Source organism: Trachurus trachurus (assembly GCF_905171665.1).
Source record: "Trachurus trachurus genome assembly, chromosome: 8".
Lineage (NCBI taxonomy): Eukaryota > Metazoa > Chordata > Actinopteri > Carangiformes > Carangidae > Trachurus > Trachurus trachurus.
The window spans coordinates 18,673,185-18,697,343 of NC_139905.1; the positions used below are offsets into that span (position 1 = coordinate 18,673,185).

The following is a 24,159-nucleotide window of genomic DNA, read 5'->3' on the forward strand; positions in this document are numbered from 1 at the left end:
ATCCGGCGCGTAACAGTACGGACACTTACAAACCTTGAAGAAAGTCCAACGAGAGACAACTGGGTTTAACACCAGCTTAAAGTTTTGTTTAAAAAAGTCTTAACGCCTTTGCGAGAGGAACTTTCCTAAACACCGGAATCAGATGCAGCGAAGACAGCAGCGAGAATCAGAGCGTGATGCGGGACCGGTCTCGATGCGGAGCGGAGAGCTCTTCAGGTTTGTCGCTCCACGTTTAATAGTAGCGAGAGATTAAGGCTGCAGTGTGCAAACCCACTTAAGATCTAACTACATGAATTACAGTGGCCTGTGTAGTCGGACAGCAAATCCCAGCTGAGTTACAGTTATGATCAACTTAATTAAAGAAGAAAAAAAAAAAGAAAAAAAAGTTGTCCAACAGTTTGCAGGCGCTGTTACATAGAGGACTGACGAGACACCTGTGCGTAAGGCGCTGGCTGCCTTAACCCTTAGCTTGCAAAGTTGCTGCAAAGCAGATGGAGACATTTGGCCATAATAACGATAATAAAAAAATAAAAAAACAACACAGATATTAGTTTAAGTAGAGTTTAATAGAGTTTGTGCACGGAATTAACATTTTCATAATGATGTCTTCAAACATAAACATGTGCAAAGATAGACTTTACGGAAGAAAATCTATGTTGTTGTTTTTTTTTCACCTTTGTGTTGTGTTGTGTTGTATTTCTAATGGGGCTTTTTATGCACGTGAGATAATTAACAGCACTTGGAGACAACATTGTGCAGTTTGCTGTTGTGGTTAGTGTAAGATCTCTTTTCTCCAACAGAGCAAAATGTCAGCCTCCAGAAGATGGCACCAAACTCAGTGTAGTTCCTCCTGTCTCTGTTATCTGTCTGATTGGAGTCTCTCTGAACGTGTATCACAAGATACAAGGTTGGTCAACATTGCTTTATTTTATATCAATAAAACACATTTTCCCATTATGCATTGCCTATTGTTTTACTAAGGTTCTTATCGAACCTATTTGCAAAATGGGTGAAATCTTCTGTCTCCCTGGTACCACTTGTTTATCTTACTCTTCCCCTTTTCCTCTTTTCCTTTCCTTTCTCAAAGTTTCACCTCAAAAACTCCAAGACCAGTGGTGGTCAAATTCGGCACACAGGTGGTAACAATCATATGCACATGCCTCTGGTAATATCTGATCTGATCTTACTGTTGTGGAAACCCAAAGAATTTCCCTCAGATTACTTCTAAAAACCTTAATATTTTTATATTTTTGATATATCTTGTTCCTGGAAGCACAATTTGTCATATTGCAGAATAACAGTGAGTGCAGCCAGTGAGGCACACAGACTAACAGATTCACTAAACTGCAACTGTTGTCCAAATTCTGATATCATGTAATATTCTACTCCAAATAAACAGATTCAGATGAGAGAGCAACTCTAATTAGGAGCCAGAGTTCACACTACTATTTTTATGAATCAGCTACTGCGAATCTTTGGGAACCAGTGAAGGGTGTTATTTAGAAGCATTATGCACAACATTATTAGTATAGGCCAAATGTATCAAATGGAAATACCACACTAAATGAAACGCTTTAGGTTAAACTAAAACTAAAATCTTTTATTTTTGAAGCACTGTCAGTTTTGTTGAAGCTCGGACCAAACAGTGACACAGCATAATAAGTTATAGGTTAATACATCTTTAGGAGAACAAGAAAAATCTACATTTGAATAGCTTTGCCATGTGTGTGTGTGTGTGTGTGTGTGTGTGTGTGTGTGTGTGTGTGTGTGTGTGTGTGTGTGTGTGTGTGTGTGTGTGTGTGTATGTGTATGTGTGTGTGTGTGTGTGTTGTGTGTTGATATGGAGTCTGTGCTTCCCAAGCTGAGTCCCTGCTGAGTCCAAAGAGGCCCAGTGCTCTCCAGGCCGGACCCTGCAGTCTCAGTCTGGTCTGCTGTCTGTCAGCCCTCTCTGGAAACACGCATATGCACACACACTCAGACACACACACAGGTAAGGTTCATACCTGCATGACATAAAAAAAACAATTTAATACATCTTTTTACACACACGTACACACACACACTGCATAATTTCAAACACATGCAAATGCACAAACACAATCAAGCTGTGTTTTCAGTGTCTGCTCACCCACTCACCCCCTCTGGCCCTCCACCCCTAACCTTCACCCCTCAAGACCCTGCATTCCCAGCATAGCCGACACTGGGGCATGTCACATATTGAATAAAGCCATACAGAGGACCCCATGCAGGGCCCTCTGACGGTCTATCTGCCTTCTGCACATGTATTGTCTGAAAACAGACCATGACTTTGACCTTCTGTGTCCAACCTTTGAAATCTTTCTGAGTCAAAACAACTTTAATGCGTATTTTCAGTTAACTAGAAACATAGAGATTTTGGTGTATGACTAGTGAGGTGTAATGATTAAGTGAATTTCCAATAAAAAGACAATTGCATCAGAAACTCTTTATACTGAAATGGGGTTTGGATGCACCCCCTTCAGTCACCCTAGATGCTGTATGTTGGCCACACATTTGTTGTATGTATCATGTATTTATTTTTTCTTTTGAATATCTTCAAGTATTAGTTAATAAAACAACTCTACTACATCATTTCTGTATTGCTTGTTATAAATTCATTACATATGCCAAGAAGGTTTTTCATCCATGTCTGCCAAAAGTACTGAGTCTCCTGGTAACCAACTAGGGTAATGTAATGGGCCAATATAAAACTTAAGTGTGCATCTATTTGAAGTGGTTTGAAATTATTTCTTATCACAACATGTCGGGAAAGGGCATTTCCCTGTATATTCCTCAATATTTTGCGCTGGCAAAGCTATGTACTCTACTGAATGTCACTCATATTCATATTCAGGATCAACGGCACTGCGTAAATCAATCACGTTATGTTGGGATTTATATGTTTAAGCCACTGTACATCTTGCTTTAACAGTTTAACCATTAATCGCTATGGCTTTACAGTGTCATGCATGCATTTGTGCTGTAAATAAGTGCATTATCCCTGTTAGAGAAGGGCACAAATGGCACCACCGGCCATAGTCCAAGCACAACGACCACGGCACGTACCTGCAAGTAACGTCGCCCTCTGCCTCCATTTCTAAAATGCTCTTAGTGGGTGGGGGGGTTCTTGACTTCACAGGTCCACGGCTTCCCTTGCCCATGACCAAGGCCTGGGAAGCTGGCGGAGTTGGTTCAAAACAATGGAAGTGTTATGACTGTTCATACTAAGCTTATTATGAGTGTCTCACTCCAGAACAAAGGAGAGAGACACGTCCAGCCACAGCAGGGCCCTAAGCTGATCCCTCAGCCCCAGTCTAGACACACAACACAACATGCCGATGGACAGACATGCAGGCATACATGCACAGATTCACAGGCTTTCGGTGAAATGTATACGATTGCCATACATTTCTTTGGCCCTATATTTAGCTTACACATCCGCACACATTTAACTTTTCTCAGCTCTGTCCCACTCTGATTATGCAATATTTGTGCTCTCCAGATTGCAGCGTCAGAACATCTGCTCACCACATGAACACTATTGTATTCATTTGGCCGAAGAGGATGAGGATCTCACGGATACACGGATGTGTCAGTATGACCATAACTTAGGTGTTGTTTATGTTCTTTAAATCAGAGGGGGAACATAACAAAATGTCTCGCGCTAGTTAAGTTCATGACAGAATGTACAATACTGGCTTGCTGTGCAATCGCAGGTCAAAAGTGAATGGACTGGCCAGAGACAAAACTACAGCTGGACGGTACAACAATACTGAGCCTTGAACTGTAAAACATTTCCAGGAATTTTTGTTTGTTTTGTTGTTATTAAGTGGTAATAAAGTGACATGTTTAAGAGTTGAATGTGAGTTTTAACCACTCAGTGAACATCTGCAGTAAGCAGAACAGATGGGTCTTCTTGCAGTTATATATAAATATAGCAGATTATTTATTTTACTTGTATAGTAAATCTACTGTAAAATGTCCTGTAATGTAGTCATGTAGTCAATATGAATCTCCAATGTTTGACTCATGTTCTCTCATGTAATGATTGTGTATTAGGTTTTTAGATTTAGCCCTTCTTCTCATGCCATGGTAAAAAATGTAGACAATAGTGAGAGGCGCTACTCTACACCAATGTTTAAAATAATAATGATAATATAATTAATTTATAATGCACTTTTCATTTGTATGAATCTCAGGATGTAACCTTTTCTTGTTGGTTGGTTTGTTTTCTAGGCCAACATGTCCTCAAGGCTATTTTGCAATTTTCCATTTGATTTTTCATGGATAAAATGTCCTAGATCCTGATGTCCTGATGAAAGTATGTAAAATAATTAATTCATACATTTGATTTCTTGGCTGGTGGGTCAGAAGATTTAGTCAAGGCAAATAAATAGATAAAAAAAAGCATTCAGTGGTGTATTACAATCATTGTGTAGGTAGGATCTAATGATTTGCCTTTGAAGCATGCTCCAGTTTTAAATTTCATTATTATTAGTTTTTAGTGTTCAGTAATTAAAAAAATATAACATTAATGCAAAGACATGGGAAATTCAATTTCATCAGACGAAAACCATTCTTCCCACACATTATATACAACATCACTGGAGAAATGTCAAATAATTTAATCATGAAGAGTTTTGCGTTGTCATTATTTAGTCCCCAAAACTTTCATTAATTTACACAGAATGGCCAAATATGAAAATCTATAAGAATTAAAGGAGCATCTTCAGTACAGTAACATCCAAAAGCAGCCAGACACTCCTGCACGGGGATATAAAGGTAAAATAAAAGCAGCATTTTAAAATCACTTTTATGGATCCAATTGAATCTTCCTAGCAAAAAAGAAAGAAAGAAAGAAAGAAAGAAAGAAAGAAAGAAAGAGAAAAAAAAATCAGTTCTGTTATCATTGCTGTAAGTGGCATGTAGCTCTGATTTCACATTGTGTGGCTCTCCAAATGCCAATTTTTGCTGTTCTGCTCCCTCTAGTGGTTCTCGACTGAAACATGGAAAAAAAGAGAATTTGCAACACTGTCTTCTCTCGAAATAGAAAATACATTTATTCAGGGCTACATATTATAAAGGAGACAACGTTTCGAGCGACTGGCTCTTCGTCAGGGTAATGATTTGCCTGTCTCTATACATTTTAGTTGTTAACTTGGTCAAGCTCGCAATGGTTGTACATTATCCCTCTTTTTTCTGATGGAAATGTTTGTCTACATTGGACCTACATTGGTCTTTTGACAAGAATAGATATTTTTTTTTTCTCTCGTGGCTATACTTATTTGCAGCAGTTCTATACTTATTAAATATGTCTATTTATGTGACTATTCTGATACTTAGGATGCTATATTGTATTGAATGTCTATTTGTTTAATTCATTTTATGGATTTCTTGTTTTCATGATCATCTTATGTGTTACTCATTTGTGTTTATTTCTAACCACCCCCATGGGTAGACCGGGACCCCCCCAAAAAACTATATGAGAAGCACCTGAATGTAATTGTTCAAATCATTGACCTGACGAAGAGCCAGTTGCTCGAAACGTTGTCTCTTTTAATATGTAACCCTTGAATAAATATATTTTCTATTTCGGGAGAAGACTGTTGCGAGTTCTCTTTTTTGCCTTGCTTAACTCTCTTGGACTCAGCACCTACTGCATTTTGGATGTGCGTGAGCTTTTTTTTTTTTTTTTTTATCTCAACTGAAACATACATGTAGATTTACTGTTGGGGAGTTTGCTGCAGCAACATACATGAAACTGCTGCCTTCATTCAAAGTGTGAGGGTCACATTACAAAACAGAAAAAAGAAAAAAGGAAGAGATCAAGTAATTCACCATGCTTTATCAAAGAACAGATACAGGTCTCCAGAACGAAAACTCACAACTTTTAACAGTGCCTAAGATTATTTCTACAAGTACACAGGACGTACTGTATATAAAAATATCAGACTCTGAATGCATAGGTTAAGTCAAACTGTATTCTGCTTTTTCTAGAACAGTAAGCAACCCCACAAAAAACAACCTTGGTCATCTCCTTTCCACAGAATCAAAGAAGATCCTAGAAAAACCCACTTCAAACGCGCTGCTCTCACTCATCCAGGGCACCAGACGGCCAGCGGGGGGTGTTCTCTCCCACGTTGCCCCAATTTCTCAACCAAGCTCCTGCCTAAAACATGTGGCACAGCTTCACCTAATAAAGCATTTAACATAGTTGGGAACATAAAATAAGCACTCTTGGCAGTCCCTTCATGTCACAGCAAACTTTCTGAAAACACATTCTTTACCCCATCCACATTGCACATGGCTTCAACAATAGCTCTTACTCCTTTGTCGTCCTATTGCTGAACTCTTGCTTGCACGATAGTAGAATTTTTTCATTTTTCAGTTTTTTTTTGACACAAAACGCAACAGGCCTAGCTGGTTAAAAAAAAGAAATTATACAAATTAATAAAAAATACATCATAAAACATACAAATACAAGTAAGAGCTTCAGGTATACATTTGAACAGTAAACAGTTAACACTGGGTAAGAAACGTTTTGATTGTAGGACGTGTAGTGAGCGCCTATAGCGCACTGCTTCAAACAAATGAGACCCAGCATTGAGAATTAAAGGAATACAATGTGTTGATGAAAGCAGCATAAACATCATCGCCGTCTTGACACACGGCTGCGCCTCTTCACTTGTCATGACCTAGTATAATAATTAATATATAGCAGAACATCTGTCTCTTGCCATTAGTGTAAATCATCATGTTGTCCATCTTCATTAAGTACAGACATCTCTAGTTAAGGTACCAGATAGAAAAATTTAGTAAAGTATTTATTTAAAATAAAGAATTACATCATTAGCCCTAGACTAACACTGACGACCAAACTGAGGCCATATATAGCGATATTCTGTCCTGTTTCATGTCAGTACATTTTTAAAGACATCTAGTCACCGTGTACAGTTTGGGATTAAACTGTGGTGACACTGTGCAACAGAGATAAACATATGAGAAGTTGCACTAATTTGGATTAGTGTCAAAGGAACGAGGAAGGAAGCACTCAATCATTAAATCGAAATCCTTTTTTAATGTCTTAACTTCTTTCCTCTTCATTTGGGGGAAAAAAAAAGAAACCTAACAAGGCTGCGTTCTTTTCTGAAGCAGTGATAGTTTTAGCTGTTAGTATCTTTGCTGGCTAGATTAGTTTTTGGTTTTGATTTTAATTACAGTCACACAGAAAGACAACAACAGAGGGCTTAATTTATATGATAAATTAAGTGTGAGCCTCGTACACAACCATTGCTGGGACTTGAGCCTTGTTACTCCAGAGCAAATGTACGGTCTCTCTTTATTAGTAAGAATCAACATGACTCAAAAAAAATAATAATTAAATTAAATACTTCACAGTTGACAGAGAGTTATAAGCTGACTGAATCGTGTAACACACTCTGCAAAGCAGAGGCTATATCGCATTATAGAAAATAAAAATTTAAATTAGTCCCGCTTCAAGTTGTTGCATGTTTATCTCTACAATAAAAATGTTTCTGTCTTACATGAAAAGACATGGAGAATAGTTCAAACAAAACTAATTATTCCTTTTCCACAGTGTACAACTGAATGACTTTAAGACTTTAATATATAAGGTAATCACCACTCATAGTCAAATGTATCCACTTTTGTAGGGATACAGATTAAAGCATACTGTATGTGTGGTCAGCAAATTAAATAACTATTAGTCCAAAGTTAGCTAAATCTCACCTGGTGTGAGTTTACTTCTGCCTTAACAATTAGGCCAGAACAGGGTGCCCTCTGCAGGAAAAGACACTAAGGTTTATGCCTACAGCATGTATGAAAGTGTGTACGCCAGCTAGAATATCTGATAACACTCTATAGGTCAATTTGTTAGAAATCCAAGTTGCCGTGTGCAAGTCCACTGTGCTGCAACTCCTCTTATTCTGTGGACTGATGATAATCTTATCAGTAAGAGTTATGTAAATCCTTCCCGTCATCCTCTGCACCCGGTCTCATCTGACCATTTTCCTCTGTGATGACAGTTCACAGCCAGTATAGGGACGTGTCCATATAAGGCTATTGCAGAATCCCATTCAAGTCCGGTCCATAAGGAAGACAGGCCAACGTTCCCCTCTGTTGCCCCACCACAGCCTTGGCACAAAGTGCTGTGTGGGAGGAGAGAAAGAGATAAAGAGAGAGGAGAGTGGGGCCCAAATACTTTTGCACATAATCGAGTACACCATGCATCAGTAATCGCTTAGAACTGGTTGGGTATACTAAAGCGGCAGGAGGGCCAGAGGAGGACAGGAGGAGGACAATAGCTACAGAACTTGGAAAAAAAAGGAAATCCCAGTTAGAAATTGGCGAAACACCAAAGCCAAACAAAGCTGTAACAAGGGACCTGGGCAGGCAACTAGTTATGGTTGCTTGAGGGGAGCTACAGAAGCCCATCATAAGCAGGGGAGACCTCGGGGCTCTGCGCCAGTACTAGTAGGTGAGGCGGGAGGCCTTCATGTTGTAGCAGGGTCTGTCTGTTAGCCCCCCGGTCGCAGAGAAAAGGGACAGACCTTCTGCTTTCTCCAACACCACCTCCAGCTCCTGGAAGTCCTGCAGCCGAGCAACGTCCTTGTCCTGGACACAGAGAGGGAAATCACAATTAAAAGGAAACACTAATTTAACTACTAATCATAAAGTTTAATCAGGACAAGAGTAAAAGGAACAAACTTTGAGGGTCTAATTTGTCTACTTCAAGTGACTTCCATTGTGCATGAAAAGAGGACAAAGATTAAAGCCATTTTTACAAATTTGGCAAAATATTCACTTGTTCTCTCAACACGTCATCGTGTTGCTTTGGGAAACTGCAATGAAACATTTTTCAGATTTTTCAAACACTAAACAATCAACAGGAAACATAATCGACACATTGATAAACACTGAAAGTTACTGTGAGGAACAGTCCTACACCATGACACGAGTACAGAGTCAGCAGATGGTAAGGGAGGTTTCAGTGGTAAGGTGACTCAATAACAACCTAATTAGAGAGTTGGGGCCGTGTGTCGCTTGCAGTGTGTACCTGAGACAGACAAGCAAAGTGGTTGGAATATTTTCTTAAAAACCCAACAGGACATGGAGTGTTTCTACTTTCTACACTGAAGTGTTATTATTCTTTCTCTCACACTTACAATGTTAGGGATATTCTTGCTCAAAGCTTTTTGTAACATTTTACAAACTAAGCCCCATTATATTAGCCTGTGTTTCCATTTTGGAGTATGCATGTGCTGAATTAGCCATTAGCAGTTACCAGTGGACAATTATGACAGTTAAAAAAAAAGCTTAAAACAGAATCTGGAGCTACATACACATATAGTTGTTTATTTGTGTCCCTAACAATAAACATGGGTGATATATGAAAATTTACAATTATGCCCTTAGAAAGTGTGTGAAAAACTTTTGATACAAATTGTGGAAACTGGGGACAAAGAGTTTGTGAGTACCATAATTGCATCACAACATACAATAAAATGAATAAGAGTGGAGAAACTTTCTATAAAAGGGCTGTACATAACATTACTATAAAAAAAAATCAATTTATTGCCATTATGAGTTATGGATTACTACATCACATGCATTTACATAAACAACTCTGGATGAGAGCATATACTTGTGCACAGTGTGCAGCCTTCTTCCCCGTACCTTTCTCAGCATGGTGTTAGGCAGCTTGCGGATCTTCTCCACGTGCTCAGTACTGATGTCCAACTCACGGCAACAGACTCTCAGAAGGGAGCGGTAGGTGAGCTCCTGGCGGTCCAGCTCCACCTCAATGAAGTCGTTCTCCCGGGCGTTGGGGTTCTGGATACGCACCTTCAGAACCAACTCTAGAGAGAAGAACAAGAGTGATACCTCTCTATTAACACATACAGTATATTGTGCTTTTTAAGTAGAGGACAGACATAGCCCAAGGTGAGAGTTACTATAATTATACCCAGCTCTGTTTATGAATGACACATCTTATACGTAAGGTATTACAAGCTTGTATGACCCCCATTGATGCCCGTTTTCAAAAGCCTGACCTCCTCCCACTGTGTCTCTATTTTACACTGTGTGATGGTTTAGACTGATGTGTGTGTTTCTGCCTCTGCTAGTGAGTCTGTGACAGCTCAGTCATTACAGTGAGTGAGGTCATGCACACTAACAATGCCTTCTGGTTTTACAAGTTGATAAACAAGATTGTTGTCATGCCTGTGATGCTATCAGCAGAGGTAACCACTTAGACATGACAAATAAAAACTGGAATTGCAGAATGTACAAGAAGGTTTACACACATTCAGACTTAAAGGTAGAGTCTGGAGGTTTGTTTGTTGCAGTTTTTAACAAAACATTTAAACTGGGCCCCTCCTCTCGGGCTCAACTGTACAGGTTTCAGGGCTGCAAAGAAAAGGAAATACAGTCCCAAGTGAAGCGCTGGAGCTGTGGGCCCATACCCAGCCGTTGTAGGCAATGGGAGCCTCGAGAATTATGCTGCAACGAGTAGGAGGGCCGTTGTGGAGAGCTAGGAAGCGAGTGCTAGCAGCGGATGCTAGCCGCCACCGCTAGTGGAAGTTAGCAGTAAACTAGCGGGTGTTGGTGGCGGTGGATGCTATCCACTGTCGCTAACACCCGCTAGCATCCGGGACAGCTCACGGGGCTAGCAGCCCTCCTACTCCTGCTGCACGGAGCTTCACCAGAGCTCTGTCATTGGCTGGAGACCCAGAAGCGTCCCCATGCACAACAAAACCAAAATACAGGCAGGGGGAGGGGGTCTAGCGTTTATTTTTCAGCAAAAACCTCCAGACTCAACCTTTAAAGTGGCAACAGCATTGTTTTTAAGGGTTTTAAGGTAATGAATGGTCTCCAGTCCATATGTATGGACAAGGGGTAGAAATGAAACCTGTGATTTCTCTCTCACCTTGCACATTGACAGGAAAGGTGCTAGTGAAGAAGAAAGGCTGGAAAGCTGGCATGGGTCCACCAGCTTGACTGTAGCTCAGCTGCTGTGGGATGGACTGCTGCCTGCTCATGGTTGGGTTGGAGCTGCCCACCGGGGCCTGGACCTGGCTGCCACCGCCGCCGGCCAAGGTGGGGCTGGGCGAGGCCAGCGGAGGGGAGCACATGGTGCCGTTGTGCGCCACCGCGTGCGGGTAGTCGGCGTGGTTGACGAGGTGCGGCTCAACCGATAGGTCCATGGGCACCGTGCAGTTAACGACAGCGTGGTTGTGGGATGAGGCCGGAGTGGGCGACGCGCCGTTCTGCTCAGTGACGGGGATGAATTCCCCAGCCGGGGCTTGGCTGTGGGCGGTGGGGTCTGAGGGGGAAGCGGGACCATCAGACAGTAGGCTCTGTGACATCTGAGGCTCGTGAGTTGGAGAAAGGGAGGCCGAGTCACTTTGTGTGTCCTCAGCGTGCTCTTCAGAACCGTTCTGTGTGACTTGCTGTGCTAGTATGGCTTCTGCCTTGTTATCCATCTTAGAGTACATGAAGGGTGGGTTAGACAGGTAGTTGGGAATGATTGGCAACTCAGGCTCCTTGACTTCAGGCACTTCCTCCACCTCAACTGTGACAATAGCGTACAAGAAAAAGAAGATTATTTCCTTACGTTAACACAGACAGCTGTCAATCCCCAAAACAGCTGTAGACAGACAGTATACCATCAACACTCAATGCATTACCTTGTACATGGAAGTATCACATTCAGACTGTACTGAGTGCAACTGACACATAATAATGACGTGACAGGAGACAAGGACGTGTTAATGTGTAGGTTACCTCCTAACAGTCGTTTGATCTCTGGTTTGGACGTTAGTTGCGAGGCTAGCTCATCCTTGGCCGTGAGGATTTCTTGATCTGCTCCACAGCTGAGTAAGTAGGACACTATGTGCTTATGGTTCCTTTTGCACGCCCAGTGCAAACATGTCCTGGTAGATTATGGAAGAAAGAACACAATTTATTTACACTTACAAAACAGTCCATCACTGAAGGAAAGCTTTATCATTTCACCTGTCATCACACAGGTGGTGCATTGTGTTTGTAGAGCACTGACATACAGAGCACAAGACATATTATTACGAGTAAGTTATATCTGTCTACAACAAAGTTATAACATGTTGGTTATAGCTTTGAACTTAACAAGGAACATTGTTTATGACATAATGTTTTTATTTAACTGTGTGAAGTTAATTTAAGTAAGCAACGAGATAATTCAATCAATAAACTAACTAAATATAGCCACAAACAGGTTGTTAAATCACTCTCATTCTTTAGTGCCTTCAGCTGTTTCAGAGGACCAGAAAACGACCATTCAAACTTTAAACCATCCCATAACACTCGCCATTTGTTTGCAGGTTATTTGATATACAAAACAGCAGGTCTGGCGGGACTAACAAGCCTTGCTCTGTCTAATAAGATAACACTAAAAGACTTTAATCCCTGTTGTTAGCGACACATGTGACTGCAGTCAGTGAACTTTCCAATAAAGAAGCAAGAAAACTGTAGCTACATTTACTCAAACGTGCAACACTTGTTGGCTCTTCGTGGAGACAGCAGGCAGCCGTGTTTATTTATACAGTAAAAGAAAACACTCACCATCCATTTATCTCGTTCTGTGAGTTAACATTTACTCCGCTCTCCACCAGTGTCCGCACCTCGTCGATGTCCCCGATGGCAGACGCCTCTCTCAGCCGCTCCTGTAACTCTTTATCCAACGAAGTCGTGGACATTTTGGTGCAGACAACTAGCCTCGTGAGACCATAGGATATACAAAAGCCTGTCGGATTAAGTTGTCAATACTAATCGCCTGACGAATTTCCCTACCGATGATGGCACACTGACTGGGCCACTAAAAATAGCCCTGCCTGCTAACATTAGCTACCCCGCTAACCTTGGTGCTAGCACAGTGCTAGAAAAAACAACAACAGAAAAAAAAACGCTTCGGCTAACGTAACTTCGTGTTGATAGTTGAAGTCTTTGGCGTTTGTTTTTCCCTTTTTATGAAGCAGGTTCCGCCATTTATTTCTGTTGTTAGTTCACGTTATGGTACCACTCATTCAGTCCATCAGTGGTGTCAGAGCTGAGACTGCGGGGCTGCTGCCAGAAACACCAGCGCCTCGTCGGGGGGCATGTTTAGATGTAACATCACTAGTGAGTTCAAACGTTAGTTCCCACCTGAACACGCACAGCTATTTCATGTGTTTTGTTTGGTGTGACCCAGAGTCATTCATCAGTAGATGAAAAAAATAAAATATATATTTTTTACTACTATACACACACACACACACACACACACACACACACACACACACACACACACACACACACACACACACACACACACACACACACACACACACATAAATAAATACACATGCAAACAGCACAGTGCATATCTATCAATTTATATGTATGTGTACATTTATACACGTGTGTATGTATGTATGTATGTATGTATGTATGTATGTATGTATGTATGTATGTATGTATGTATGTATGTATGTATGTACAGGTAATACTCAGAAAATTAGAATATCGTGAAAAAGTTCATTCACTTCCCCATGATTGCGAACTGTACTGAACCAGACAGAGAGCTTTTAAAGGCTCAGGAACCCTTTGCAGGTGTTTTGGATTAATTGGCTGACAATTTGAGCTACAACATTGAACTTTTTCACGATATTCAAATTTTTTGAGATTCTGATTTTGGGGTTTTCATAAGCTGTAAGCCATAATAATCAAAATTCTAACAAATAAAAGCTTGAAATATCTTGCAATGCCTGTTATGAGTCTAAATAATATATTCATTTCACCTTTTAAGTTGAATTACTTAAATGAATGAACGTTTTCACGATATTCTAATTTTCTGAGTATTACCTGTATGTATGTATTGCCTATGGGAGTGCTGTTTGTTTATGGTACTTTGATGCACTTGTTCTTCACTTCATAATTTACTTTATTCAATCCAATCCAATCCATTTTATTTATAAAGCACAATTTAAAATAAACATAAATGTTTCAAAAGTCCTGTACAGTAAAATAAAAACCATAAAACATAATAAAAAGACAAAATACTATGATAAAAGACACAATAAAACATGATAAATAAATTTATACTTTAACTGCATTTCAGATGCGTTTCAAATATTGGGCTTACTTATCTATTCCATCAAATCATTTACAGCTTTGCTTAAATGTGTAAAGACTTAAAACCTCAGCCCACCGAAGCATATACCTACTGCACCAGGTTCCCTTCACCTAGAGAAGAAGTTGAGAAGATGAAATGCCACTTCTTTTTACAGTCTATATATGCTTACAGTCTGTGCTTTGAAGACAAAATACTGCCCCCCAGAGGGTAAATGTAGTATCACAGTAGTGTAATGCAGAGAAAACCAGTTTCAAACTTGGCCCATTATGTGGAAATTATAATGCATCTTGGTCTTCACAAGAAATAATAGCCCCGTGGTAATTAAGACTGAAATATGCATTTCTGAGAAGGTATGTGCATCATACCCATAGATCATACCATGGGTCTGAATAATTTGACATGACATGGTCCTTCATGTGCCCTGCAAAAAAGCCTGTGGTTGGACCTCTTTTATATACAGTCTATGGGTTTGGAAAGTGTGCCATATTAATATTTTTGCTAATATTCGCTAATTTGCATGTTGTGAAAAGTAATACAATAAATTCAAAGAAATAAGAACTCAAAACACATATTTCTTGCATACATTATGATCTCTCAGTCAGTCGGGTTATGATCAGGTTATGATATATCATTTTCAATGAAGTTGAATAAAAAAATATTTAACTTCCGGGCAATGCCTTCAAAATAAAACAATCAACATCTTGTTTGCTGTTTCTGCCAACGACAAGATTTTTGTTTGTGTATAATTTCATCCTGGATTGTGGCAAACTACCTCAAGAAATGTGAGAAATGTCACACTTTATCGGGAGGAAAGACTAGAGCCGAGATATTTATTACTAAAAAACAAAGCTGCTCAAACTCTGTAGGGTCAACGTCCGTTTACGTGATGTCGTCATAGCTGTACGTCCGGTTCAGAGGCCGGTTGAACGGGCGTTGTTGTCACAGAGACTGCCATTTTGATTAGAAGTACTTTGCGCGCAATAAATGGTGTGAACTGGCTCTTCGGGAGATAGCGCTGTACTCTTAACTTTAAGGCTACATTATCTTAGCCAAAATGCTGTCCGCAGCCCAGTTACTCGACGAGTTAATGGGCCGAGATAGAAACTTGGCCCCGGACGAGAAGAGATCAAACGTGCGATGGGATGACGAGAGCGTAAGTTAGCATTCGGGCTCATGTTAGCCTAGCTGGTCTTTATAATGCAACGTATCGTTAATCAGTTAAGATACCTAGAGATTGATAGCATGTGGGAGCAGAGACCTGGCCCACACACGGCTGCGGTAAACCACTCAGTGTGTGATGGCAGTACGCGGATATGCTGGCGTTAACTGGCGTTTTGAGTGCTGTCTGTAGACACGCGTGCTGGTTAGTGGGAGTTTGCTAATGCTAACGGTACCTCAGTGGCTTACAATGGGGCTTATAGCTAACAGTACGGACCTTGCTCTGTTCTCTGTGCCAGGGTTTTAGTATCAATTGCTGATGCATTTACCGTCGTCCTACTTCGGTTGGTGGATCTCAAGTCAACTGGTAACTTGAGACATGATGATTAACATTTTCACCTTGGTTTGCACGACTTGCAAAGCTCATTTTGTTCGCAGTTAACCAAGGTTATCACTTACTTTATATAACCAGGGCTTCAGACTGCTCCTAAATGGGGGCATTTTGTCCCTAAAATTTGACACAGTGCGAGTAGTTTTTCATCTAACGTTACTTGTGCACGTGTAACCAGTAAATTTGTTTGTGTTTTTTGGGGTTTTTTTTTATTTAATGAAACGTGGAAGAGGCGACTCAAAGAATCTATCTGGTATCTGCCATTACAAGTGGCTGACCAATGTGTGTGAGGAAGGATCATGAATGAAGTCAATTTACAGTGTGCGCCCCTAAATTTTCTTCTTGCACTCCAAAAATGTTAAGTTAGGAACCACTGTGCTCCTAGTTAGTCTGGAGCCCTGATAACACTAACGTTAGGAGGCAGAGATGTGCATATATTTGATGATTTTTATATGTGAAACATTGAAAAAGTCCCTTTCTCATTAGGTTTGTCGATACTACCTGTGTGGGTTCTGCCCAGCTGAGCTGTTCACAAACACCCGCTCTGACTTGGGTAAGTCAAGAACTTGTGCATGTATTTACATGTTTAGTTCAGATGTAGTCGATGGATGCATCAGTTATATTCAAATGCAATAATATGAACTATTTCATGTTTCAGGGCCTTGTGAGAAAATCCATGACGAAAATCTCAGAAAAGTGTAAGTTCTGCTTGTGCTATAAGAATCCTTCTCTGTGTGATTTGGTTTTTCCTCTCATTAACATGCTTCTACCTCTTTTTTGTTCAGGTATGAGAAGAGCTCTCGGTTCATGAAGGAAGGCTATGAGCGGGACTTCTTGCGCTACCTGCAGTCACTCCTGGCAGAGGTGGAACGGCGGATACGTAGAGGGCATGCCCGGCTTGCACTTTCCCAGGCTCAGCAGAATGCAGGGGTTTGTGTTGGAGTTTTGCAACATTGCTCTGTAACTTGTTCCTATAGCTGTATTTTCTTGATGAGATCTAATGAGTCATGAGAAAATTGTGGCCTTGGATTTTATCATCTAAAAGTAACATGGAAACTGTGTTGGCCAGAAAAAGAGAACACAACTTGTGTGGTTGCACCTGACAGTTTTTTTTTTTCCTGCAGGGTCCTGGTCCATCAGGAAAGAATGAGGAGAAGATTCAGGTTCTAACAGAGAAGATAGAAGACTTAGTTGTACAGGTTTGTAACAAATATGTTAATATTAGTTGCACAGGTTTGTAACAAATATGTTAATATTGGTTGCACAGGATGTTTCATATCACCTAAGTTCGCATTGACACCTCAGTGATCTGGTTGTCGCTGTTAGGATACTGCATTGTAACTTGTCTTCTGTTTTGTTTTGCTCAGATTGAGGAGCTTGGATCGGAGGGGCGAGTGGAGGAGGCCCAGGGGATGATGAAGCTGGTGGAGCAGCTGAAGGATGAGAGGGAGCTGCTCAGCTCCACCCCCTCGGTGAGTCACGGAGGCTCTGCTCATGTGTTACTATTAGGGGGTGGAAGGGTTCGCACAAGAACTCCAGCAGACGTCACTATTACCAGATTCAATAGTTCAACTGAAGTTTTGGGAAATAAGGTCACATGTTGTATACCGTATAAAGAACAGCCAGGCCGTACAGAAGCAGTCAGAGCAAACCATGATGACCCACACATGTTGGATGGTGTGGGTCATCATGATTTTCTCCTGTTCGGTTGGAGTTTGGATAAGGCAGAATCAGTGACTTCCTTTAAAGCTCCTTTTAAAATCTGCTTTGATATTGTCGTTTTATCACCAAATTGTCCCGATTTACACTGAAGAATATTGCATGTCTTATCTTTTTAATTTTACATTGTTGTCAAAGAAAGGTCTGTGCGGCCTAAAATGCCTGATTTTGCAGCCACATTTAAGCGCTTTTGTTGCGATTAAATTGCGGGAGACAGTGAAAGTTGCAAAAAAAAAGTTGCAGTTTTGTTCTGAATAATTAAAAATCATAATGTGAGGTCCTGTTTTACCAGCAATTTTCCACTTGTTAAGAAAGGCACAGGGAAATTACATGGAGTTGAAAGTTGTTTTACTTTTAATTAAAATGTCTGTTTAAAAATCGTGGTAAAACAACTGTTTTAAAATGCCATTAAAACAGTCCAGTCTTTGAATAAAAAGGGGAGGGTGGCTACTCGAGTCCAGGGCCAGGGCCTTAGGATGGGGAAAGGGGATCCTGGCCACCGTCTGCTCTGCTCCGGTCCTGCGGTGGCGTACTGGATTCTCCCTCGGCGAGTGCTGCGGGGGACACACAGCCTCGGGCGGTCAACCAGGACAGCTCACACACTCAACACGTTCGACTCAGCTCGCGTTCCTTTACTTATCACTTTGTGCACATTGTGTCAAGTTTCTTGCCATCAGCCCAACCACGACGTTCCTCCGTGGACTCACTTTCAACCACCGCTACGTCCCGACTCGCACTCTCTGCTGTGTAACTCGCCGAAAGCACCGACGATTGGTCCAATTTGCGGAAAAGTTGCGGTGATTGTACAAAATTGCAAGATCGCACAATTTCACGGGGATTGGTTGAATTTGCGTTAATTGTTGCGATCGCGACATCGCGAATTCCTGGAGGGACTGACAAATATGTTGCTTGTTACTTATTGCTGTTTTCTTCTGTGTCTTTTTTTTTTGCCCAGACCATTGAGAGCTTTGCAGCTCAGGAGAAACAGATGGAAGTCTGTGAGGTGTGTGGGGCCTTCCTCATTGTAGGCGATGCACAGTCCCGAGTGGATGACCATTTGATGGGCAAGCAGCACATGGGCTACGCCAAGATCAAATCTACTGTAGAGGAGCTCAAGGTAACAGGATCACCTGTCAACAAGACCTCATGCATAGATGATGAGATACACATGACTTGGGTTTCATAAGTTATTGTTACATTAGAACATTGTTGAATGTTTTCATGGTTCTCATTTAGCCGCAAGAAGAGCTGCAAGTTGATAAAACCATTTCTTACAAGTTCATTGTCCTGCAGCAGGTTATTCACCCTGAATGATGTTTGTTTTTAACTTTGGTTTAAAATGGTCAACTTGTAACTTACATGTGGACTCGTCTTTACGTACTCCTAGGAGAAACTACGCCGCCGCTCAGAAGAACCTCCAGGTGAAAACCCAGCTCTGAAGAAGGACAGAGAAGACCGCGAGCGTGAAAGAGAGGAACGGGAGAAAAAGCGCAAAGAGGAGGAGGAGAAGGAGAAGGAGCGGGAGAAAGAGCGCGAAAAGGAGAAGGAACGAGAAAGAGAGCGGGAGCGCGAGAGGGAGCGAGACAGAGAACGGGACAGAGATAGAGACAGAGACAGGGAGCGGGACAGGAGAGCACGGCGAAGCCACTCCAACAGCCGCCACTCCAGTCGGGCATCAGACAGGAAAAGGAGCAGATCCCGTGATCGCCGGAGGTCCAGGAGCAGAGACAAGGAGAGGGAACGCAAACGCAGCAGGTATGGTCGACAGTTTTTTACCCATTCTTGGTCTAATGGCAACAGTGTGTCAGCCTAAAAGGAAAAAGCTCCATATTTCAAACAAACATTACAACTTGGCTTGTCTAAACAACAGGATGCAGCATGTTAGACTTGTTGTTGCTACTTTGCATTTCTGGGCTGGTCAGCTAATGATCCTTTGTGCTTATTAAAAACATTTGTGTCCACATTTGATCAGTGGGTTCATTTTTGAACCTGCATGCTCACACCACCAACAGTGAAATTACCTGGTACATCAAGCCTGCTGCTGAAAGTACCAATTAAAATGATGAATGCTATCAAAATTTCACTTCACCACCCTAATAGAAACGTCTCTCCTGGATTCGACAATTTAAATACCAGTTCTCCCGTAGTGAGCAGCAGTGAAAAGAAATAATTTCTTGGAATTTAGCCTCAGACTCAAAAGCTACCTGCACACCTCAGTTGTCCAGAGAATGGCCATGGACAGTGTGTACCACTTTGATCGTCTCCTCGCTGCATCACAATGCATTATGTAATGTTTTTTGTAAAACACACCTGGCTGTTTCTGCAGGAGCCGGGACAGAGACAGGGAGAGGAGGCGCAGTCGAGACCGCTCTGACAGAAAGCGTCGCTCTCGCAGTCGCGACAGGAGGAGGTCACGCAGCTCAGAGCGCAAATCTCACCGCCACCGCAGCCGCAGCAAGGACAGGGACAAGGAAAGAGACAGGGACAGAGAGCGGTCATCGAAAGACAAAGGTGAGGACTTGAGATTTGCTTCGACAGTGTGGGCTCAATGTCGGCTACAATACAAAAATCCCCAACAGCAAGCAGACGTGGTAAGATTTTGACGATTGTGTGTGTGTGTGCGTTTTCTCAGACCGTAAGGCGACCGAGGAGAGGAGCAACTCTAAGAAAGACAAGCACTCGGACGGTGATGCAGCTGCCATCAAGGCTTCATCAGAAGTGGAACCGATGGAGACAGAGGCCGCCGCTGCCTCTGCCTCCTCCCCTCTGCTCAATGGCCAGCAAGAGCTCCTCCAATCTGAAGGTGACACTCAGTCCAATTAAAACTGATCTGATAGGACCTCAGATCAGGCTCAGGTAAGTGCGTCCTCCTCCTCGCTCCCCTCTGGCTCTCAACCCAACCCACCACCCTCCCACTTCCCCTCCCCCCTCCCCCCATCTCCCCTGCCCACCCTCTCACCCTCCCTCTCCCACCCTGTTTACGTTCAGTTCAATGCCTATGATTTTGTCTTATGTACTATGTGCATATATCTTTATCCTGTTTTCAAATAGTGCATCATAATGTATGCACTGAAGATGAAGGACTAGGCCCGATGAATGAGAAGAAGGTAGAAAACATTCACACAAAGCCAAGAGGGAAAGGCCAGTGTAGCCCTGAGCAAACATGCCCGGAGGTACCCCTCGTTTTGTATCGGTTTTTGATCCATATAGATGTATATTTGTCTTTGTGGACAAAATGGCAGAAGAAAAAAAAACATTAACTAATCCAATCAAAATTTCCTGCCTGTATTTACTTGTTTGTTTTTTTTAATCTATTTTGTTTTGTTTGTTTTATTCATTTTTAAGTAGGAAAATGTAATGATTTTTTTTTTAAGATATTACACTCCATATAGGGAGAAAAGTTCAGCCACTGTGTGTCTACATGTTTATTTATCTATCTATACATGTATCTTGGGGATTCACTTTTTTAATTAGTAAACACACAGAGATACTTTAAGCCTTCGTCAAAGGTGTATGTTTAAAAAAAAAAAAAAAAACACAAGCCATTTCATAACTCGAATGCCATGGATTTGTTGTCCAGCTTACTGTGCCTGATAATGCCATGCAGTGTGTGTTTGGGGGGTGTTATAGCACCGGGGACCTAACGTAACTTACTAACTGGAGGGTAGGGTTTATCGAATGAATTGCAGCTGACTTCCATACCTCACACAGCGTTGGTGTTGTGAGCGAGACCACATGAGAAAAAGGGCAAATTAAAAATCATGGATACTCTCTGACTGTCAAACTGTGCAGGTACTCACCCCAGGTACTCCTTTCTCTACCCACATCCATTTCTGAATGCTGTTACCTGTCAGAAAAAAACAAAAACAATTCTGTACTTCTCCAAAACATGATCTTGACAGTTTGATTGTGTACTTAATGTGTTTCTTTGTTTCTTTATTTGGTAACTTTTGGGAAAAAAAGAAAGCATTTGATAGAAATGTCAAGAGACACATTTTTAAAATGCTGAGATGCACAGACAGGCTGCTTTGATATACCTATGCCAACTGCTGAAAGTGCCCCTGACGTGTATATTATATTAATATTTAAGGTTTTGTTAGGTTGAGTTGGTTAAGATAATAATACACTAGTGCACTTTCACATTGGCAAAGGAAATATCAAACGGCTGTCAGTAATTTAAAAATATTTATGTGAGGTAGTGACACGACTTTGTGGACTTTTATCAAAGTAAAAGTATTTAGAAAATACTTGGACATTCTCACTAAATTCTGTCAAACTTCAATGTGTTAGTAAATGGATAGTTAGTTGTGCATCATTAACAGTGTCTCCTGTGTCTTCTCCACTCTCCTCTGTTGCTAAATTGAGGGATATATGGGGCTAGTAGTCATGTAGGTGATATTGTTGCTCCAGTAGCAGCAGTCGTTGCTACAAACCCATGTGGTGGGATCTTTGCTGACATTGCATTTTGTGAACATTTTTTGCCCAACAGGGGAAGCTGGGATATCTGGTGGAGGAAGAAGTGGAAGAGCGCACCCATCCTTACCCTGAACCTGACACTACGCTGCTTAAAAACAAGGTGAACCACAAAATGTGTAGTGGCTTATTTTTAGAAAAAACATGAACATACATGTGTAAATGAGGAGAGAGGGGGAAAAAACAACAACATGAATCTCCATGTTCCATTACCTGTCGATCTTTTGGCTGGATGAGGGTAGTTGTGGTTCATCTGATGTATTTCTTGGTCTAGGTGTCAGCCAGACATCACGTTGAATACCAAACTTAGAGAAGTTCAGTACGAGTTTCTGTTTATCTTATTTTGAAAATCTTTACACATCCTCATTGTTTCTTGGCATTTAGTGAAAATGAAATAAAAAAAAATCAGTGCTTGTGGTTTGTTTTGGTTTGTCAGGCTCCACGTCACTCCCTGACCTCCTTTTTAACAGTCAGTTGAAAAGCGTATGTACAATGTTAGACCCATGATAGGGCGTGTCTATTTCTCCTCCACTTAGAGCTCACATTGACTGCTCTTGTCCCCTTACTGTAAAATATACTGATTTAATTTTGATCAAAAGAATTTGAAGACTTAAGATTTGTTTAATTTTGCTCTGCTTTTAATGTCCTTGTTGTCTTGATGAATAAAAAGAAGAAACTTGTTAATGCCATGTGTATTTATTTTGTTTTTCACTGATTCTTTTTGTATTTTTATACAATTAATAGTCTAATGCTTGATATTTTCTCCATTTTTTGGATGCACCTTTGCCCAATTTTATAGGTTTTACTTTGTTTACAGCATTTTTCATTCAAAGTAAGCTTGTAAATGCTGTAGACTAAAACAGCCGCCTCTTTAACATCATCATCAATTCAACTATCAATGGTGCCATAAAAAGCCCAGACTTGTAGCTCTGTGGTCATCATAATATAACTCTTATTAAATATGAACACTATCCTATTACTGCCAATCTAGCAAAAACACATGGAGATGCAGTACAGTGAACTGCATCCTGGCTTAAAGCCATCTCACTTGGGAAAAATGGTTATTGGCTTTCATTTATTTCAGGAGTATGCTGCTTGACACTGCCTTGGGTGTGCTGTCTGCTGAATAGTGAAAGGATCCCAACGAACTACACTTAAACATAAAAAAAAATATTTTCCATGATTAGCATAACTGCAATATATAAGATTTTTCATTTGTCAAATCAGTAATACCATACAGGGCGCTACACTGACTTTACTAGGAGCACAGTAGCCCCTAACTTAAAATTTTAGGAGCACAAGCAGAAAAGTTAGGGGCGCACACTGTAAATCGACTTGGAAAGCAAATATTCAACATTTCCTTTTCATTCATGAGCCTCATACACTTTGGCCTGCCACCTGTACCAACAGATTCCAGATTGTTTGAGTCGACTCTTCCATTTTTCACCAGTGTTAAAAAACAAAACACGAATTTACTGGTTACACATGCGCATGTAGATGAAAAATTTACTTGCACTGTCTCAAATGTTAGGGGCAGTCTGGAGCCCTGCAATATGTTACAGGAGACATGATCTGAATTAGCTTTACAGCACTAATGGATGCCTATTTGATGTCTTAAATGTAAATATCAAGGTTATGCCCATAGTAATTAACACCATGTGCTATTGGTTTGTCACATGGACACTGTGACTAGACATGCAGCAAGTGTTTTCCCTCATTTCCATTCATACACTGTGTTCCCCTAACACTGTCCATCTATGAGGCGCTGTGGCGCTGACCTTTTCAAGGTAGACACAGTACCTGTGGAGAAAGCTGCAGGTGTTTGTTAGTTTGTTATTTGAGTGTAATTAATAGCTACTTGGCATCCAGGTCAGTGTACAACCCAGGTTACGACCCACACCCAGCAGAGGGTTCACCACAGATGACCTGAAATCAGGCCAAAAATAGATAGAAAATGTTTCTGACTGTTGTCAGTATCACACTTGATGGTGGTTAGGAGTGTGATAAAGGACTGTGTTCAATGACTGCCACCATGTATAATTTGGTCACATTTCCTGCACTACAAAAAGCTTGAAATGGAAACTCTGGTCCTTTGGCACATTTCTCTTTTGTTCCATTATTCTGATTGTCAGTGGAGAAAATAGCAGCTCTGCACAGTCCCAAATTTAGGGAAATAAACATCTCTTGTGTGTTTATGTACAAGCAAATAATCTCTCAGTAACACATAATC

General features: G+C 41.1%; 2 protein-coding genes across 3 annotated transcripts; one reads left to right on the forward strand and one right to left on the reverse strand.

Annotated features, from left to right (window-relative positions):
- Window positions 1-5,848: 5,848 nt before the first annotated feature.
- On the reverse strand, window positions 5,849-13,160 carry ankrd40 (ankyrin repeat domain 40). The gene is made up of 6 exons (XM_083977562.1): window positions 12,640-13,160; window positions 11,824-11,972; window positions 10,967-11,611; window positions 9,715-9,896; window positions 8,589-8,652; window positions 5,849-8,186 (listed from the first exon to the last, which is right to left on the reverse strand). The coding sequence occupies exons 1-6, from the start codon at window positions 12,771-12,773 to the stop codon at window positions 8,098-8,100; spliced, it is 1,263 nt and encodes a 420-aa protein (XP_083833688.1). The 5' UTR covers window positions 12,774-13,160; the 3' UTR covers window positions 5,849-8,097.
- A 1,951-nt stretch (window positions 13,161-15,111) lies between these two features.
- On the forward strand, window positions 15,112-22,590 carry luc7l3 (LUC7-like 3 pre-mRNA splicing factor). 2 transcript variants are annotated; one of them, XM_083977672.1, is made up of 11 exons: window positions 15,112-15,341; window positions 16,224-16,290; window positions 16,396-16,435; window positions 16,523-16,667; window positions 16,862-16,936; window positions 17,105-17,209; window positions 18,412-18,573; window positions 18,844-19,211; window positions 19,783-19,967; window positions 20,089-20,312; window positions 21,946-22,584. In XM_083977672.1, the coding sequence occupies exons 1-10, from the start codon at window positions 15,243-15,245 to the stop codon at window positions 20,277-20,279; spliced, it is 1,437 nt and encodes a 478-aa protein (XP_083833798.1). In that variant the 5' UTR covers window positions 15,112-15,242; the 3' UTR covers window positions 20,280-20,312; window positions 21,946-22,584. The 2 variants fall into 2 exon arrangements, with proteins under 2 accessions (XP_083833798.1, XP_083833797.1); XM_083977671.1 differs by having other exon boundaries at window positions 20,089-22,590.
- The last annotated feature ends 1,569 nt before the right edge of the window (window positions 22,591-24,159 follow it).

What these genes read in the sequence shown, in the direction of transcription:
- ankrd40 (XM_083977562.1), bottom strand. Translation starts at nt 12,773, where the DNA reads ATGTCCACGACTTCGTTGGATAAAGAGTTACAGGAGCGGCTGAGAGAG. An exon ending in CAGAACGAGATAAATGGATG is followed by an intron (nt 11,973 to 12,639) that starts GTGAGTGTTTTC and finishes ATAATCTACCAG; the next exon opens with GACATGTTTGCACTGGGCGT. An exon ending in GATCAAACGACTGTTAGGAG is followed by an intron (nt 11,612 to 11,823) that starts GTAACCTACACA and finishes CTATTGTCACAG; the next exon opens with TTGAGGTGGAGGAAGTGCCT.
- luc7l3 (XM_083977671.1), top strand. Translation starts at nt 15,243, where the DNA reads ATGCTGTCCGCAGCCCAGTTACTCGACGAGTTAATGGGCCGAGATAGA. An exon ending in AAACACCCGCTCTGACTTGG is followed by an intron (nt 16,291 to 16,395) that starts GTAAGTCAAGAA and finishes TTCATGTTTCAG; the next exon opens with GGCCTTGTGAGAAAATCCAT. An exon ending in TGCTCAGCTCCACCCCCTCG is followed by an intron (nt 17,210 to 18,411) that starts GTGAGTCACGGA and finishes TTTTTTGCCCAG; the next exon opens with ACCATTGAGAGCTTTGCAGC.